Consider the following 19,480-nt stretch of genomic DNA (forward strand, 5'->3'; position numbering starts at 1 on the left):
GGTGCTCTACACTCCGCTCCCCGCTGCTGGCGACGGGCACGCCGTGCCGAGCCGAGCCCAGCCGTGCCGTGCCGTGCCGTGCCGTGCCGTGCCGTGCCGAGCCGAGCCGTGCCGAGACGCACAGCCCCTCCTCTGTCCCCGCCCCAGCCGGTCCGAGCCCACCCCCGGCGGCGGAGCCGCTGCGCCGCCGAGCCATGCGAGGCTTTAAGCGGCAGGTGCGGGGGAGCGGAGCACACGCGTGAGCGGCGGCTCCTGCGGCCCGGCGGTAGCGGCGGCGGGCGCCTTTCGGCTCGGCAGGAGCCGCGGCGGAGCGGAGCATGTCGGTGGCGACCGGGGGCAGCGAGGCGGCGGCGGCAGCGGGCGGAGGCGGCGGGAACCGCGTCTTCTTCCAGAGCCCCCGCGGCGGCGGGAGCGGCGGCTCCTCCGGCAGCTCCTCCCGGGAGGACTCGGTGTCGGCAGCGGCGGCCGTGGTGCAGGTCCAGCAGCGGCGCCACCAGCAGGGGAAAGTGACGGTGAAATACGATCGGAAGGAGCTGCGGAAGCGGCTGGTGCTGGAGGAGTGGATCGTGGAGCAGCTGGGGCAGCTCTACGGCTGCGAGGTGCGGGACTGGGGTCGCGGGGTCCCCGGCGCGGTTGCTGTCGCCGCATTCCCCTCGCCCGCCGCTGCCTCGCTCGCCCCCGGCAGCCTCCTCCTGCCCCGAGTCGCATTTCGGCGGTGGGCAGAGAAGCGCTCTCGGCGCCACCTCCAAATGACATTCCCGGTTCGCTGCCGCCCCCACCCTGCCGCTGCCCCGCGCCTCAGCCGTGCCCCGGCTCAGGGAATGGTGAAAGGCGCCCCGTGTCCTATAGAAAGGGTGTCCCCCGTGCCCTCCCGAGGTGAATGGGAGGGGACCGCCCTTTGGGGACGGGCGGGGACTGCCGCACGGCCGGGCACGGAAGGGTCCATCTCCTCCGAGGGTCCCTGACGGCTGCGGCGGGCCCGGGAATGCCAGGAGGATCGCCCGCGGAGCAGGGCGGACCGGGGCTCCGAGGCGCCTTCCACGGGCTGGGCGGGCGTCAGTCTCCGTCAGCCGCCAGCTGGCCCAGCGCCGGGGGGCTCGGCGGGTCGGAGAGCAGAGCGGTGTGCTGGCCACGGGGCGAGCAGGAGGAGGGAGCGGGACCTGCGCGGGGGCGGCTGTGGAAGGGGAAAGGCTCCGGCGCGGGTACGGCTCCCTCTGGATCGTGGTTTTGCGTTACCCCGACCTACAGGAGAGGGGTAGATACTGGCCAGTGAGAAATTCGGAGATTATTAGGGCGAGAATAGAAAACACTGGGGACTTGTATGTACCTGATGTGTGTGTATGAAATCTGTTTTTCTGTTAGTCTGGGCAAAGAGCGAGTCTTGCCAGAATGAATTCTCTATTGTAGAGGACATATGAGCCGGAGGATGTTTCAAGATTGTTCAAAGGAATGGCAACTGTTGTCTTCCTTGTGGAGATAACGTTGTTGCAAGTAAAGGAAGTACCAGTACTTTGTTTTGTCATTAAAAATGTAGACCTTCTAATCCCTGGTGAATTGTATCTCCCTTCCACCTCAGGTATTTACTGTTATAAAGGATCAAAACGTTAAGGCTATAAACTGAGGTTCACACATACTTGTCCCATCAGTAATCTAATTCACTTTTGTTCAAGACTTCTAAAGTGAGATTTGTTGAAGCTGGATGTGAATTTTGCAGCTAACATGTCCAGGAGCCAACATCTCACTCCTGAGCATGCTGGAGTTAGTAAGACTAGTAAGAGCTTGACAGTGACAGTCCTTGAGCTGTGGATATCTTGAGTGGATGTGAAAATACAAATAACCTCCATGGAATATCTAGCACATACATAATACAAATGTTTAAAGAAACTCCTTTAATCTCAAAAGTGATTTATTGCCAAATTTCTTAGAATGACACATAAAAAAAATGTGTCAAGTTTAACCTTCTTAACTGTTCACATCCATAAGCTCTGGCCAAGAAAGATGCAAATGGAAGCTCCAGTTAACAATAATAAAAGCGAGCAGTTCTTAGCCTTTTTCTTGGTGTGACCTGCCTCTCTAGTCTCAGGACTTGTTTGGCCACATAGCCTGTAGGCTGTGAGGATTTTTCTGAGGCCGGAAGTGTTTACAGTTGGTTTGTGTGAACTGATGATTCTGTGCCTGTGCAAGCTGATAACGTAGCTAGTGTCTGGCCTGCTGGATCTGTCCTCTGGTTTGTCTCTCTGCTTTGACTCTCACCAGGCCTGTTTGGGTCGTGTGCTTTTGACATACAGATGGACTTGTTCTGTTCATAAGAAAGGATGAGGTATATAGGACCAAAGCAAAGCCCAATGGAATTATTGCTGCTCTTCACAGTATTCAAATCACAGACTTGTTGGAAGAAAATTGTTCATTCTTTTCCTTATTATAATTGTTGTTTCCAACTAAAGTAGAATGAGGTCTGCTTTAGAAGGTCTCCATTAAGGTGGAGACCATATATAGCTGCATAAAAATAACTTGTTTGATGATTTGGTTTCTGAGGTGACTTTTAGGGGGAAAAGTGGTTTAAGATAACAGAACAAAATGTTTTTAGATTTGAAGGCCAAGGGAAAAATGTTTAAGTCATCTACTGCTCTTCTTTGCTATTATGCATGAATGCTATCCAGAGTCAGCACAGATGACGGTAGTGAAAAGGTCAAGCTATTAATATGCTATCAGAATAAAGTTGAAGATGTATGATGAGTGTAGTGATTAAAGACAATAGCAATTTAATGCAAGATGCTTTGCTTGAATCTGCTTGAATTACTTCTAGGCTTAGAGATGTAGCTCTCAGGCTGAAATTTAATCACCTATGCAGACAGTTAATAACCCTGTCTGAGGGCAGGTTGGGAGGGGGTTGGGAATTGCTCACTTCAGCTTCTATGGAAGATCTACAATAACTTCCCAATGCAATGACATTTAAGTTCTGTAATGTTCTAAAATAGTCCAGGTTGTCAGAAATAGCCACTGAATTTTTAATCCTGGAAGAGTTAACCATTGCCAGTGTTTCATTGCTGTTCTGATTCAGTGCTCTATTTCTAAGGAGCAGTGCATTTCATTTCTGGGAAGAGCAGGAATAAGTAGAGGGTGCTTGCAATGTGATGGATGCACTGTAAGTCGGTAAGAAGACTTGCATGTCTCTTTGTTGGACTGCTTATATGTATTGCCTGCTCACTGTTTTCCATTTAAATAACGTTTGCTATTATGCTGAGATTCATCAGTAAGTGGATACTTGCAGAAAGACTCCCTTTATTCAAAACTAAACGTGTACTCATCGTCTCTCAAGTACTTGCAAGTTAAATCAGCTATAAGCCTGTCTTGGCATGGTGACCAAGTTTAGGAAATGAGATTGGGAAATAGCAAGAAGGGTTTGTTTGTGTTCTTTTTCTAGTGGATCTTGTCTTTACTGGTACATTTTTAGTTTTAAAAATTGTATGCCAGGCAATATAATGGTGTTGGGGGTGTGACTTAGAAGATTATTTGAGAAATACTTTAAATGCAGACCTCAGTTATATGAGACAGAGATCCGCTTTAGAAAGGTTGCTTCCACGTGATGCAGATTTTAGGGATAGAAGACCCTTCACCTAAATGGTAAAGGTTATCAAGGTAGAAAACTTTAATAGGGCCAGAGAGACTTAAGCGGGATTTGTTTGGCACCAGAACGTGTCAGGCTAACATACTCAGGTCAGGTGCTTCAGGTGAGTATTGCTCTGGCTGTTTACTTCTGGGACTGCTTCATTTAAAAAAAAAAAAGTTCTATAACTTGCTTGTACTGGTTTCTGTGAATGCTGAATCTGAGGTTACAGTTGCAGCTTAGTATATTGAAAATGCAGTGCCTTAATTGCAGGACTTGAACTGGCTTCAATGTTGACCTTTATTAGATATCTTGGTACTAAAAATAGTTTCTCCACAGATGCTTTGTGTTTTGGGCTAAGTCTATTATTGGTTAAGAATTGCAAAATAATGCTGCACAGAACAACTTACATCATCACTATTCATTCCCTGATGGTTTGCAACTTGTAGTTCAGCATGAAAGTGGTGACAGACCAGTTTTCCAGATGTATCATCTATGTTGTGTGTACCTGCCAAACTTGTATGACTTTGTACATGAAAAAAAGAGACCACTGGATTTGTCCCCAGAAATGATTAATTTTTCAGGTGAATTTCTGTGCTCTGGGATCCTGTCTATCTAGTATTATAACATTTGCTATAAATGGCACACAGATTTTTGCACAATAATGAAGAAAGATTTTGCTTGTGCTATGGGTTTGTTGCTGAATATTTTTAATATAGAGATTTGCATGTGCAAATCAAATGAGCCCCTAGACTCTAAGATATGCCTTAGCTGAGTAATAAGCTATTTTATTAGAATATGTCTAGTGATGTATGGAAGTCAGTGCTTGGCAGGGGATATGATGCTGGTCTGGAAGTACCAGAATGTTATGTCCAAGCCTATTATTTTTCCATTCCAGGAATGGAAATACCCTGAGATTGTGATTAAAAATTCACTGTACAATAAAATACAGTTGGAAGAGCTGCCCATAAAGGCCCTTCAGGCATTTCCTTTAAGAGTACAAATCCGTGTCAGACTGAGAATTGTTATGTATAAGATTTTCTTCCATCTTCTGGTACAGATAATGCAACGACAAGAGTGGCATGAAGCACTGAAATGGGTAAGGGATTTCATGTAAGCAGTGGCGTATGGGAGGGAATGGAACAATTTAACTCAGTCCTGCATGGATCAAGAGCTCCCTTCGCCTGGTTGTTCAGTGACGGCAGAGCTGAAGAACACCCTCTTTGTCTGTCTTCCTGAAGCTGCTGGAATATGCTAGCATTTCCCTTCACACACTGTCTTTTCCAAAACAGCCTGGTCAGCATGCTGTGAAGGCTGCCATGTGGTGATGTGGACCTGATGGTATGATCAGGTACTATTTATGCCTCAGGCTCTAGTGAGATAATGTTTGAAATTCATTATTCATTTCTCAGAAAGGCATTTGGTAAGGAAATCCACTGAATAAAACACTACAGAAACAAACTTTTGCCAACAGTCTCACTCTTTGAATAGATTTCTAACTTGGACTAAGTTCTCAGAAATGGTAATTGCATGTTGATTCCTTTCTCAATGGATTAGATGTGGCAAGAGGCTGAGAAGGATCTGAGCACTAGAGTGAGTGTCACTCCTTTAAAAAGATGCAAGTTAGTATAAGGCATAATAAAGGATTTCTTTCTTTGGGAGATTGAGTGTTAGTTTAGATGCACTGGAGTAAAGTACTTGTAGGTCTACCACATTGCTTAGAAATTTATTTTGGACAGCTCTTACAGATCTCCAGGTTGTACAGCACAAACTTTAGTGTCCTCTCTTGGGGGCAAGGGTACTGGACAGCACACTTGTGTCAGCTGAAGGGTTGCTGTGATCAGAGACCTGTAAAGGACACAGGCAACATAGGTGTAGCAAAAGCTTTTTCTATCATGTAGCAGCCACAGAAAGGTACTTGAATCCCAAGAGCAAAAAATGGGAAGCCTAAGAAATGCATGTTGTTTTAAAACAAACCTTGTAAAATGCATGCAGTTCTTTTAAGAGGAGTGGGCTTAAGGATCTGAGAGGGTAGCAAGCACCTGATGGCGATGAAGCCAGAGCCTTTAGTTTCTAAATGAACTTCTTAAGATCTTGCCTTAAGTTCTAAAGACCCTACTCTAGTAGGAAATGTACCACTGTTCCACTACTGAACTTGCCTTATTTTTGCATGCGAAATGTGTACAACAGTGCAAAGGAATTCAAGGAGAGAAGTTTATCACTGTCAAGTGCAAGGTTCTGCACATGCGTCAAAGCAGTTCTAACCACAAATGCAAGTGCAGTGAAGAACGGATTGAAAGCAACCGTGAGCAGAAAACTTGGAGCTACTGGTTGATAAGAACCTCAAGGTGAGCTGGTAATGTGCACTTGCATCCCTGAAAGCCAGTTGCATCCTGGGCCACATTAAAATCAACATGGCCAGCAGGTCAAAGGAGACAGTTCTTCAGCACTTACTTCACTCTTGTGAGACCCCACCTGTAGTACAGCATCCAGCTCTGGGGCCCTTAGCATAAGAAGAGCATGGACCTGTTGGAGTGAGTCCAGAGGAGGGCCACAAAGATGATCGGGGGCTGGAGCACCTCTCCTGTGAAGACCAAGAGTTGGGATTGTTCAGCCTGGAGAATAGAAGGCTTCAGGGAGACTTAGAAGGGGCCTGCAAGACAGCTTGAGAGGGTCATGTAGTGAGAGGACAAGGAGGAATGGCCTTGATCTGACAGGGCAGGCTTAGATGAGGTATTAGGAAGAAATTCTTACTGTGACTGTGGTGAGGTACTAGAGCACATTGCCTAGAGAAGTTGTGTACTTCCCATCCCTTGAAGTGTTTAAGTTGAAGCTGGATGTGACTGGCCTACTGGAAGATGTCTTTGCCTGTGGCAGGGGGATTGGAACTAGATGAGCTTTATGATCCCTTCCAACCCAAACCTTTCTATGATTCCAAGAAAATGATTTTTCTTCTATTTGATCTTTAGTCTAGATGTCATTTCTGCACTGGTCATGGTTAATTTTTTTATCTGAATCAGCAGCAATATTCTTGACTTCCAATTTAAAGCTTCACAACACAGATTATCTTTCAGCAGCTATTCTGTAGCAATTTTTTGTCCTTTTTCTTTCTGTTCAAGATTCAATTGGTCTCTTTGCTGAAGCAGTAGGTGTGGTTGTTTTATAACAAGGTGAATAAATAATTGATTGCTTGCATCACTTAAGATTTTATAATTGTACTTCTTATTAGCAGTAGCTTCCAATGTTTGTGGCTACAAAGACTCTTGTGCCTTTAGGCAAATTGTTTTACATAGAGTCAGTACTTGATTATCCAGGGTAACAAAGGAGAGGAGGGGATGGGTGGAAAAATGTGGATACAATGGAACAACTCTGGATTAAAAAAAAAAGTACATTATAAACTCTGCTACAAATCATGCAGTGAATGTACAGTTGAAGGGGAAGAGGGGGAACTGGTCATTAATCTACCCCTTTTTACTATTCAGGTTTATCACAAAAATTCATGATATTGCTTTTGGACTTGAGTGTAGCTTGGATATGTCTGTACTTGCAGCGCAATTAAACTACAACATGGATGATCCATGCACAGATAGTTGAGAGCAGCTTATATTGTGCTTTGTTGAAGGTGCAGGGCTGACTTGAGCACTGTTTGTGCCTTGTAACCCTGTGTTATGACAGAGTGGGATCTCTCTCCTTATTCTCTGTGCTTTGCATTAGCTGATCTAACCTGTGCTGTCAAAGCAGACGCCTGAAACAAAAATAACCCTGTTTAAATGAGGAAAATACCCATTTCACTGAATATTTGACTCCTTTTTATAAGGCATAGGAAATATTTATAAATAGGTCTTGTATATAAATGAAAAAAAAGTAATATTAAGTCTTACTTCAATTAGAATAAGTAGTGTGATAGTTTACTCTCATTACCACCCTAAACTTATTCTCTTTTGATTTATAACTTGCAGAGGCTGGCTGAGCTCCTGGTTGCATTCTCATAATTCTCCCTTTAGAACAGGCTATCAGACACTTTAAAAACACTGTAACAGGACTTAAAACCCAACCAAAAAACCTCTATGTGGTTTGTAGAGCATACTACTGTACATAATGTGTACATAACTTTACATAATATTCTGGCAATGCAGGAGATACCAATAGTGAGAAAAAAAGCTGTCCCATTTCTAACCTGATTCAGTCTGAGTTATGGTTCCCTTGTCTCTTGTCACTACAGGTGATAAAGCAGCAGCAGCAATATCAATCCATTCTTCCAGTCTTGTGTCTTGCCTGCAGTATGCAAAAGCCAAGTTCGCATTTTTCCCTGCCTTACATCTAACTCCAGAAACTTCTATTTGACAGCACAAATTGAGTAGGTTAGATGTGGCCATCCATCTTTGTCACCGCAACTTTTGTCTGCCTGTTGTAAAACGTTAGCAGCTTCTTTTGCTGTTCTCCTGTGTGACACATGGAATTATGGAAGTCAAGTTTTCTAGAACTTATTAATACTGGAGAAGGGGCATAAAATCTTAATTGTATGCAGTCCATACAGCAGCAGTACAATTGTATTTCAAAGGATAGAATAAATGTAGCCTGTTAAAGATCTTCTTGGAACAAGGAATTGTTTGGGCGGAGGTACACACTGAAACAAATCAAATCTTCTTTGAAGTGATAAATATTTAATTCTGAGGATCACATTTCATTAGCAGAACTGTTACCTCCCCTCCCCATTCCACCACTCCCTCCCACCCTGGAAGCATGATATCTATTCTAGGAACCAGTTCAGCATGGCATCTTAAACTATTTTCAGGGAACACACAAATCGCAGCCCCAGAAGGCATCTTGTATATTTTCAATCCATGTGATATTTATCAGTAGCATAGATCTAGTGGATCTAAATATAGAGAAAAATCATAACATGTTACTATAAGCCTTTAATTATTAGAACGCTTGTAAATGATTAATTCAGTGTAATACTGTTCAGCCTGTAAAGCAAAGGTAGTATAGAAGATAGCATTAATTAAGAGGCCTAATGGAAGTCAGTGAATGGCTAGTGTGTGCAAGTGGTGCTAGTCTAGAGGTGACACGTCTAGTGGTGACTCAGAGGAGTTCACCATTCTAAATATGCTGCCAACGAGAGGATCACACACTTCAGTCCTCTGTGTTGGACTTCATAAGTGCAAATGATGGCACAATCAATGCCTAATGAAAATCCTCTTACCAGACTGTCTTAATAGGATTACTTTCCAGAACACAGAACTGGGAAGGATCCCCTAGGTGACATGGTCTGCCTTCTTATTTACAGATAAGCTCTTTGCATTTGATATAATTTTTTAATGGAATAACTCAGTTATATGATGTTTCTTTCCATATTATTTCATGTATTTAAATATGAATTTTAAACCGTTTAGGCACTTGGATCTTTCCCATCCCTTCCATAACATATAGAAAGACATAAACAAAAGACCAATACTTGCTTGGAATGAGCTTGCTTGGACTTTCACTCTGGGGTGAAGTTTAAACAGATTGTAAATGTGCTTTACTGCCTATTCTTACTCTGGGCATCCTCAGACTCAAGTGATGACCACACCTGAGGGGCAGAAGTATTAAGGTAGTGATTCTCCTCTAGGTTACTCACTACCTTATAACAGAAGCCATCTTTTGGGAAAAAAAAATATGCTTACTAATGTTTCCTGCAATTAAACATTTCACAAACATAGCACTCCTTAGAAAATACATTAGTGTCTTAAGATACTAACTTATTTTAGCACTTGAATGTTAACTTTTTTGAAGTAGGTATCTAAATTAAGTCTAGCATGATACAAATGATTAGTTGTACTTTAGATGATTGCTATATAACATTTTGACACACTTAAGTTAAAACACAAAGAATGCCCTGAGCCTTTAGAATTGCTTGCTTTACATTTTAAAATATAGTACTTGAAGCACATAGCGCATTTTTTCTGTCAGAAAAGAATTCCAGATGTTCTGGTATAAACTATTGTGTCTTTTTGTTTTTGTTATGCTGGTAGTAATCCTGTTGTTTTAGGTTTATAGTCAAATTTTATATTCCTGTTTTTGGTGTGTTGAGGTAAAACTGCTTAGTCTTCTTTCTTAAAACATTAACAAAGCTACCTAGAATTTGGATTATGTTGATATAGAAAACGGAATCCTTTTTGATTGCAGAAACTGGTGAAGGGTAGGAGTGCTAGTGGTAACTAGCACACTGGCAGCCAGAAACATTCCAGCTCTTTCTTCAGCTGTTGCTGCAGTACTGCCTAGTCTGCTTGGCTAAAGATTTAATTAACTTGCTTATAGCTAGTCAACTACTTTTTGTTTATTAAACCCAAACTTTTAAGAAGATTTGCTTTAGTGTCATGAAGTAATTGTGATAACCAGAGAATTCATCAATATGAGGAAGCAAGGTATCAATCTTTCATTGTATAATCTGGAGACTGTCTTGCCTCAGGCTGGGGCAACAAAGGCTTCCAGGACTAATTCTGTGAAAAATGCACACCTAAACACCATTTCTGTCCCCTCCCCCCCCCCACCCTCCCAGTATATCTCTGAACACTTTTTCATCTTCATTTTTTCAAATTCTCATCAGAGCTCATCCGATTTCACCTTAAAATATGTAATGACTACATTTAGTATTAGAATTATTAGCTCTTACTCTTGGTTAGTAGTTTGCAGTGCATTTAATGTAGCAAGTGGAAGGAGATGGGACTATGTACCAAAATATTTTTCTGGGAATCTGACAGTGAGAAGAAGCACTGGAATCAAACAGGATGCTATACAGGTCTTTAGCTTCCTTCTCTTTTTGTCATCCTTGGTGGGTTAGTCACAGCAGGTTATGCCACCTCCTGGATCTGGAATTGTTTGCGAATTCATTTTAAAGATCCCTCAGGCACTTTTCCATGTTTTGCAGTTCAGGGACTTGCCTGTGTAGCCAAGTGGTGTCTCTGGCCCCCAGGGAAGAGGAGTGTCTGCTTTAAAGCATGTTAGAACTCCTGCTGATATTTCTTGACGCCAGTGGACCGGAGCCAAAATGCATTGACTGCCAGTCCCTGGCCTGCCTGCTGCTCCAAATGAGTATATGGGGGGGGTGTGGGGGAAGAGTCATCACTGTGTAGCACACTGCTATGCCCAGGCACCACTTGGAGGAATGATTTGTTACAAACCATCAGAAACTCTCTATCTCTGGCGTACTAAATTTCTTCAAAAAGTTTACATTGCTTCTAGATTCTGCAGGTTGTGAGTGCACTTGTTTTGATACCACTGAATAAAACACTTCGCCACCCACCCCAGAAAACAGACTTCTCGTCTCTCATCTTAAATCTTAAAGGACCTAATACTTCTGGCTAAAGAAATAATAACAATTTAGAACTGTCTCCTGTTCCAGCGACTAACGCTTTAATTGGCTGGTAAGACAAAAATGTGGTGAGAAGACTGAGTGTGTCAGATGCTTGATGTACCCATACTGTACGACTTTTATTGCAGAAGTCAATTTGCACGCAGCTTCTCAGTGTAAAGAAAGTCAATACTGGAGACTAACAATTTTTTTACAGGGCTGCTGAAAGTGAGATGAGGAGAGCCATTTAGAGGCCTCATTGTATCACGTGCCCTTTCCTTGTGTTCTTTCAAACAATCTGATGGAGTAATTAATCCTTGAAGTGCCCCAAGAGGCAAACCTACTTAACTGCGCTGCTGTTTAGGCTAAATTCCCAGACTGCAAAGGACCTGGTGTTGATCCTGTTTGATTGAAATATTTTCATGGAGTATGTATTCCTTAGTTTTTTTTTCATCTTCTCTCTTAGAAAAAAGCAATCAATCTGTCAAATTTGACCTAGTGTGGCATGGTCCTAGTCGTTACTGCATTCTTGCTGTAGGCAGAATTATGTACAAATTGCAGGGAATCAGTCAGCTGTGCATGTGTTGCTCGGAGATGGAGAGTGACCTGCTTTTGTGAGTTGCTGAAGGTAGCTATGTCCTGTGACTACTATGTGGAAAGTCATTCTTCTTGCATGGTCATCAAGGTAGCAACATTTAAGCCTGGTGGCTTAAGCTCTGTGCCTTTCAAGAGTAACTAGGTAACAATGATTTGGTGTACAACATGTATTTGCTAATACCAAACTACTTTTGCCTGATATGAAAGTGGATGATGACAAAAAACATGATGTGTCCTTCCTATCTGCTGTGGAGTGTTTTGTTTAATAGAAGTGACATCCAGGCATAGACTTAGCATGTCCTATTTTTGAACTGAGAACACAAGGCATTTGTTTTGGAGACAGCACTTGATTTTCAACAAATGTCTTGTTGAGATTGAATCCATGTTATGGGTATGGTTAGGAAGTGTTGAATGCTTCTCGTCCTCTGCTCAGTATAGTCTGTGATCAATGCTTCTTCTTCATTTAGCAATTTCACACTCTAGTGATTCCTTTAGACTTCTGCAGAGATGCACAAATTAGACAACAATTCCTTTACCAGCATGTTCTGGATATATTTGGATAAGTTGAAGTTGTTCTGACAGTTCAGTTATGCAAACAGCAGAATAGCAGTGTTAGTACTGAAGAAGATTAAATGAAGCCTAGGACTGGGTATCAGTTTCTTCTCTATGCTTACTAGTGACACTGAAGTTGCAGAGTGCAAGGTTCTTCACATAATGAGCAGAGATTTAATTTATTTTTTTTTAATTAACGTTATGGACAAACAAAATGCCTGGTATGCTCTACTATGACTGGCAGTTCCTTCTTGGAGAAATGGGTATTCTGGTATCATAAAATCTTTTCCCTGTAATCATGTCATCTCACCAATGAATTTTTTTGTGTTGGGCAAAGATGATAGAGCTGCAGCCATTGTAGCATGGGATTGAATTTAATTATCAAAGTTATGGGCACAATGAAGTGGAGGGTTCTCAAAATTCAGAATCTTGTGGCATTTGCCTTTGTATTTCTTGTGATGCTTTTTTTTTTGTCATTTAGTAGCAATGGCAAGAATTCCAGAGAACTACTCTGCCATGTGTCTTGTCCACACCCCCACCTGCTGGCTGTATCCCAATGTCCACTACCTATGGCTTTGGTAATTTATCCTTTTAGGATGTGTGCCACAAGGACACATCTGCCTTGAGAACTTCTCTAAAATGTAAGTGCTTGAGAAGTTGGAGTTGTTGGCAACTTTAATAAAACCCCTTGTCCTAGCAAGTCATAGCTGTCATAAACACCATGCCTTTTACTAGTGGAGAACAAATGCACCTCTCTCCTCTAGAGCTTGCTTCTGTATGTCTCTGAAATTGGCAGAAGGATATCCACTGCCTCTGAACTAATGGGAAGTGCTGGGTTATCAGGGTCAGGTGGGAAGAGATTGGAGAAGAAAGTGGAAAGTTGTGTGGACCTGGAGAGGCAGTACTAAGGTAGAGATGGCAGTATGCATGTATAAAGTCTATAGTAGGCTGCCTGCATTGTCTCCAGGTTTTTCCAGGTTATTTCTTTCACTAGGGTGCATTTCAGATCCAGGTGCATAGGTGTATGTCTCTTTGGCCAAATTCTGCTGGCTTGCTTGTGCCAGTTTCATAAATGTAAGTAATTTTTCTTCCGGTGTGCTTTCTTCCTGTGCCCTCAAGTCCCTGATTGAACTTGTCCCCTCTGCCTTTCTCTACTAAAGACTCACAGACATATACATGGTAGTGAAAGAGAGAAGTCAGGGGCTGTAAGAACAAATCAGATTGACAGTAGTTTGCTATAAGTTGGCCTCTCTTGCTCTAGGTGTTGTTCTTTGGACAAGTAGAAGCTAGGAATTTTCTATTTTAAGAAGACTTGTTTGAATAATGTTTAAAGCAGTGCCAGTATTGGAGAGTCCATTGGAGGTGGACTACAGGGAGAAGTAATATAGTCACTATCAACAACTGCTGGTATTTCTACAGTTAGTGAGAATGTCTGTACATTTAACTCAGAAGACACATGATGTACTGAAATGTTTCTAAAGCATTTGTCCAGTGTTTGTTGTACATCAGATCTGGTCAAGTGTCTTCAGGTACACTTGTACAGTCACCCTGTCACTCCAAGCCTGTTGCCAATAGATGAAATAGTCTTTGTAGATGGCTTTTGCTCAGACAGTACTAGGATGATAGGCGTTCAATTAGATAAGTTGTTCATGGACATAAGGACTTTCTTATGGAACAGAAACCAGGTCTAAAGGTCTGAGGTGCTGGCTACAGCAAAAAGGAAATAATAGACAGGTTTTATTTGTTGTTCTGCAGTCTGTACCTCTTAAAGGCAGATTATGAGGCAAATTTTTCATAGAGGAGATTTTCCACTCATGAAACTCAGCTAAACACTTACTTAACTTTAGTATTCCACCTCTGATACAGATGGTTAGTGTTAGAAAATTGCAGTCTTCCACCATTATTGTTGAAGTGACCTGTTCACCCTGTCACATTATGGCATCTGCTTTTATTACAGAGTACCACTATTTTCTCATCCTTTTGACTTTTAATTTTTTTTTTTTTACATAAAGGCAAAACCTGAACAATATAGGCAATTATTTCCATAGCACTGAACAGGAGAATTAGGGATGTATTTTGGAAGCAGTGTAACAGACTGGATGGCTGTGCCTTGGAAAAGCATATTTCTTCCCTTTTCATTTTCACAGCTGCAGTGTTAAGCATAAAAGCAGTGAAGTTAGTGTGTCTGACTCTGTTCTCCCACACTGGCTCGTTTTTCATGTTGTATGATTGTTACTTTTAGGAGTTATCCATGTTTATGTGGGGTTTATTTTTTGGCTTTGAATTTCAAATGGTCAGTTAGCAAATCAACATTAAGAAAGCTGCATAAAGCCTAGTCTGGGAGTTTCTTGCCCTGGATGACAAAATGCATTGGCAAATATAGACAAGGCAAAAGAAGGGAAGCCATCTGTGCCTTAGCAAAGACTGACTTGCAGGGTAGCTGTGCGAAGAGCAGTTGGCTTTCAGCTCTGCTACTGTAGATGAGGAGTCTTTGCTGTAGTCTAAGGAGAAGGGGAAGAGTAATAGCAAGTGGAGGCTGTGTGTTACTGGAGAGAAATTAATATATGCAAATATATTCTCATTTGGCATTACTTTGACATTGTGTTGGAGATATTGCAGGAAATGAGACATGGAGTGGAAGCTGGAAGAAAAGGAGTGTGACTTCTTGTCTCGTCTCTTCTGACACACAAATTCTTCTCTCTCAAATTTTGTAATGCTCATTGTGGAGCAGTAGTGATGCTGGAGCTGACTTCTGATAAAAATGCAGCTGCAGAGAAGTGGTATTGCTGGTGAGATTGTCTGGCAGTGAGGGAAGAAAAACCTGGGCACCATTGGGAAAGGTGTATGATTGTGGAATCATCAAATTGTTTAGGTTGGAAAAGACCTTTAAGATCATTAAGTCCTAACATTAACCTAGCACTGCCAAGTCTGCCACCAAACCATGTCCCTAAGTGCCACATCTACATGTCTGTTAAATGCCTCCAGGTCTAGTGACTCAACCAGTTCATTGGGCAGCCTGTTTCAATGAATGACAACCCTTTCCATGAAGAAATTCTTCCCAATATCCAGTCTAAACCTCCCCTGGCACAACTTGAGGTTGTTTGCTCTTGCCCAGTCAGTTGCTACTTGGACTTCCTTTTAGATACTTGTAAGGAGCAATAAGATGTCCCTGAACCTCCTCTTCTCGAGGCTAAACAGCCCCAGTTCCCTCAGCTGCTCCTTGTATGACTCGTGCTCCAGACCCTTCACCAGTTCTGTTGCCCTTCTCTGGACTTGCTGCAGCACCTCGCTGTCTTGCAGTGAGAGGCCCAAAACTGAACATGGGATTTGAAGTGTGGCCTCTCCAGAGCTCAGTAGAAGGCGATGATCACTTCCCTTGGCCTTCTGGCCACACTATTTCTGCTACAGGCTAGGATGCCATTGGCCTTCCTGGCTACCTGAGCACATGCTGCCTTGGGTTCAGCTGCTGTTGAGCAGCACTCCCAGGTCCTTTTTTAATGAGCAGCTTTCCAGCCACTCTTCCACAAAGCCTGTAGCACTGCATGGGACTGTTGTGACCCAAGTGCAGGACCCAGTACTTGGTCTTGCTGAGCCTCAGCCCAACAATCCCATCTGCCCAGATCCCTCTGCAGAGGCTTCCTACCTTCCAGCAGATCAACATTCCTTCCCAACTTAATGTCATCTGCAAGCTGACTGAAGGTGCACTCAATCCCTTCACCCAGATCATCAGTAAAGACATTAAACAGGGCTGATCCCAGTACTGAGCCCTGAGGGACACTACTTGTGACTGGCCAAGGGTCAACAGCAGTGGCAGCCTGACTGTGTCTGGCTCCCTGGTGCTGGGCAGGTGTTCCTTGCATGAGCTCAGCTGGGGATGTCTCTGCCAAAAATGACTGCAAAAATGGTGTTTGGTGGAAGATCTGCTCTTCAGTGTTGGTTTATGCAGTGGTCTGGTGTGGGGCTCACTGCGGCATGTGGCCCCGGGCTTTGCTGCAGGTCACCCAGCACGCTCTGTTCCATGGGCATTGCCTGGGGCAGGGAATGGCAGCCAGGGCCTGTCCCACCCACAGCCCTGGGCCTCTCCCTGGGCTGAGCCAAGGGCAGGCTGGGTGTGGGTCGGGCTCAGCAAGGCCTGTGGGGAGCTGGCCCTGCTGGGACGTGGCCAGGGCAGGGGCTCACAGCCCCAGGAGCTGACGTGGGGGCTGTGGGGATGGTCCTGCAGCCCTGCCTCTCCAGTTTGGCTTCTTGGTCTGGCTTGCCTGTGGGCAGAGCCTGTTTTAAGGATTCATTTTTTATAGGAGCCTTTGGGCCTGGGTGTTTCTTAAGGTCGTTGGGGACAAATAAAGGAAGTTTGTCCTTGAAGGGAGAGCTCCAGGTCTGGATTGAAGACTGTAACGCGGGGCTATGGGTTATGTTAGCGTGTGTGTCATGACTGAGCGTTTGAAGAGGTCAGTGCAGTCCCAGCTTTATCATAACCAAAGTGGCCATATGGACCCAGATGAGAAGGTGTGCGTTGCACCATTAATTTAGCTTTTATGTAAAGACTTGTTTTTTGGAGTGCCTTTGTTCAGCCGTGAAATCCATTTAAACATCAACTTCCAAAACCACGTTTCTTGTTTTAATTTCCTCACATCAAAACAGTTTGAAATGCTGAAAGATTTTGCTTGCTGCGGAGTCTTTGTTGCTGTGGCTGAAATAGCTGTAAAAGGCGGAGCAGGAGACAGGGAGGGAGAGGAGGTGCAGGCTAAGCCTAGAGTCCATCAGCGCTGCTTGGAGGCCCTGCAGTCCTGTTGGGCACTGGGGGGTGGCTGGAAGTGTTAAAAGGAGAAAAGAAGGTAAGGGCATGTGTACTATATCTGATCCACTGTTCTTCCAGAAGATGGCCATTTGATCTCCTCCCATCCCATGCAAGTGCACTGGTAGGTAACACAGGATTAAAGGAAGTATAGGACCTGATTGCTTTTCTGGTTGTATCTTCATAACGTTTAGGGTACTACCTGACCTGCAAAGATTTCTGCAAAGGTTTCTGTAGGTAAGAAAAAAAGGATGAAATTTGCTGGGTAATAGTTTCTTTGCAGCAATGTAAGCTGGTCTTGGCTGCTGCTGTGTTAATGATGTCTTAAAGAAACTATCAGCAGGCTAATGGCAGCTTTGAAAACAAAAACTTACCCTGCTTCATCCTATTCATATCCAAAGAGATGAACATTTCCAATCCTAATGATCCATCTAACTGCCAGGATTAAACACATCTCAGGAAAAATTGCATGCAATTAAAAAGGAAGAAGTAATGTAACGCTGAGACTGTGGGATAGAGGACAGTCAAGCAACTGTGAGAGAGATCTTTAAAAACAATGTTAGTTTTCAGTTGACTCTTAGGTTATTTTATTCTTCCCCTTTCCCAGATAAATATTTGCATTGCTTTAATTCTGAAGCACAGTCTGAAGTGCTCAAAGGTTAATGAACAAAGCTTCAGCACTAAGGGCTAGCTAAGTATTTCCTCCATGTCAGAGATGGAAACAATCACTTTATGACATGCATACTTGATGGTAATCTACTGGAAGGTTGTTGGAATGATTCATCTGTTTAAGCTGTGTTTAATTGTAGGACCACCTCCATTTACTGTTTGTAATTCCTGCTTCCTAAGTGTGGAGTTCCTCACTCTCTTCAGAAACAAACTTCCTTGTGAATTGCAAATTTCTGCAGGGTAGCAGGCTTGTAGTGTACAAATGAATTTGGTGTTCAGCTGGCAAGTTTCTTCGTGTGCAAGACAGCCTTGCATGTAAAACACAGCCCGATGCAGAGCAGGTGCACTGACCTGGGCTCCTGGATCTGGTGCACTCCTAAGCAGCATGGATCACTGTGTACTTGGGCACTTCAGTCCCATATGCCTGTTGCTAGGATTGCTGGTGTCTTATTCCCAGGGAGTTTTTTCTGCATTAAACTGAGCTGCTTTTTATTTCCCAGGGAATTGTGGAAACTTGTCTGTCATCGGAGCATGTTTTGTGGGGAAAGGGAAGAAGATATTGTGGGAAAGCATCGAATAACTGAATTTGCTTTAGGGCTGAAATCAAGGAGCTATAATCATCAAAAGGTGGAAGAGAGCTAGCCCACAAGAAAGCAGAAGTGAGGGTTTTGCCTGTAGCTCCAAATAGGCCAGGGCAGCTGGGAGTGGAGCACTGAATAAAAGGTAGACTGACTACTTATGTGAGTGAGTGGGATCTCCTTTGGACCAATGCATGAGTAAAGGCCAAAGCTGACTTGCTAGAAAATAAAATGTTACAAGAAGGCCAGAATAGTTTCCCATTAGTAAAAAACATTAAATGAGATGGGTACCATTGCCTTGGCTTCAAGGGCAGTGTGAAGATGCTTGGATGTAAAACTTTGCCCCAGTTCTCTTCTCACCTAAGCCAGATTGAATGTGTAGATAACATAAGCCACCAAGATACTCTTACTGAAAGATTGGTAATTTTTAACTGCAGCTTTTTTCTCTGTACATTTGGAATCTTGTAGATTGGAAGTTCAACCAGCTATTATTTCTCCCTTGGGTTTATCTGAAGTGTTTCAGGGCTTCATATGAATATTCCCTATTTAAGTGCATACATGGATTTTCAGTTATAAAAAGTAGTTACCTTTTCTTTGTGTGTACATTCTGTTTGTTTGTTGAGAACAGCAGCATGAGGAAATGTAAAAATTAATCTGCATTCCTTAGTGTATTTTCATAAGTAGTTACCCAGATCTACAGCAGAAACCACAGGAGGAAATGAGTTCTAGTCTGTATAGAAACAAGGTGAAACTGGTGTCCTAATTTTTCTAATTAATTACATAATTGTTTAATCCCTTTGGAAAATGGTGGTGTAAATTTGTGTGCTTTGGTTTTGAATATTTTTCTTTTACAAAGTATCTTATGACTTGGCTTGTCTTTATTCAGTGGTAGATGCCAAAGACATTATATGAAGTATCTTCAGCATTTTTAAAGTGGAATGAATATAAAAGTACTCTTGGCACAGCTATCTCTTCCTTGCGGCTGAAGGTAATGGGGGTTTTAAGCAAAGGTGTATTGGCTATTTCTTATTTCAATGTTTGGCAATGGGTTCTGCTATCTTCTTTTAACTCTGTATTGCACAGACCAGCTAGAAAGCCTGTGTTAGCCTCTTTTGTGGTCACAAAATGCTACCTGGTTGCCTGTAGTTTGCTGTGTTGAAATGACCAGGCAGAGACTGCTACACCCATTCCATATTCAGTGGATTTTATCCTGTGAACTCTCATTATGGAAGGCAGCACTGTTTATTATGAATGTAAGATTTATTAGTGTCCTGACTTTGTACTTAGCACCGTGTGTGCAGAACTGAACCATTTGTGCTTTATCTGAGCTACCTGCCTGTGGGAGG

At 43.1% G+C, this 19,480-nt stretch overlaps 1 protein-coding gene across 4 annotated transcripts in view; it reads left to right on the plus strand.

Annotated features, from left to right (window-relative positions):
• Positions 1-220: 220 nt before the first annotated feature.
• Positions 221-19,480, plus strand: part of PPP1R14C (protein phosphatase 1 regulatory inhibitor subunit 14C) — a 50,485-nt gene continuing 31,225 nt past the window's right edge. For all 4 annotated transcript variants that reach the window (XM_062488860.1, XM_062488864.1, XM_062488861.1 and 1 more), the window contains exon 1: positions 221-599. In XM_062488860.1, coding sequence (XP_062344844.1) covers positions 318-599 — 282 coding nt within the window. In that variant the 5' untranslated portion in view covers positions 221-317. The remainder of the gene's footprint in view (positions 600-19,480) is intronic.

Source organism: Cinclus cinclus, chromosome 3 (assembly GCF_963662255.1).
Source record: "Cinclus cinclus chromosome 3, bCinCin1.1, whole genome shotgun sequence".
Classification (NCBI taxonomy): domain Eukaryota; kingdom Metazoa; phylum Chordata; class Aves; order Passeriformes; family Cinclidae; genus Cinclus; species Cinclus cinclus.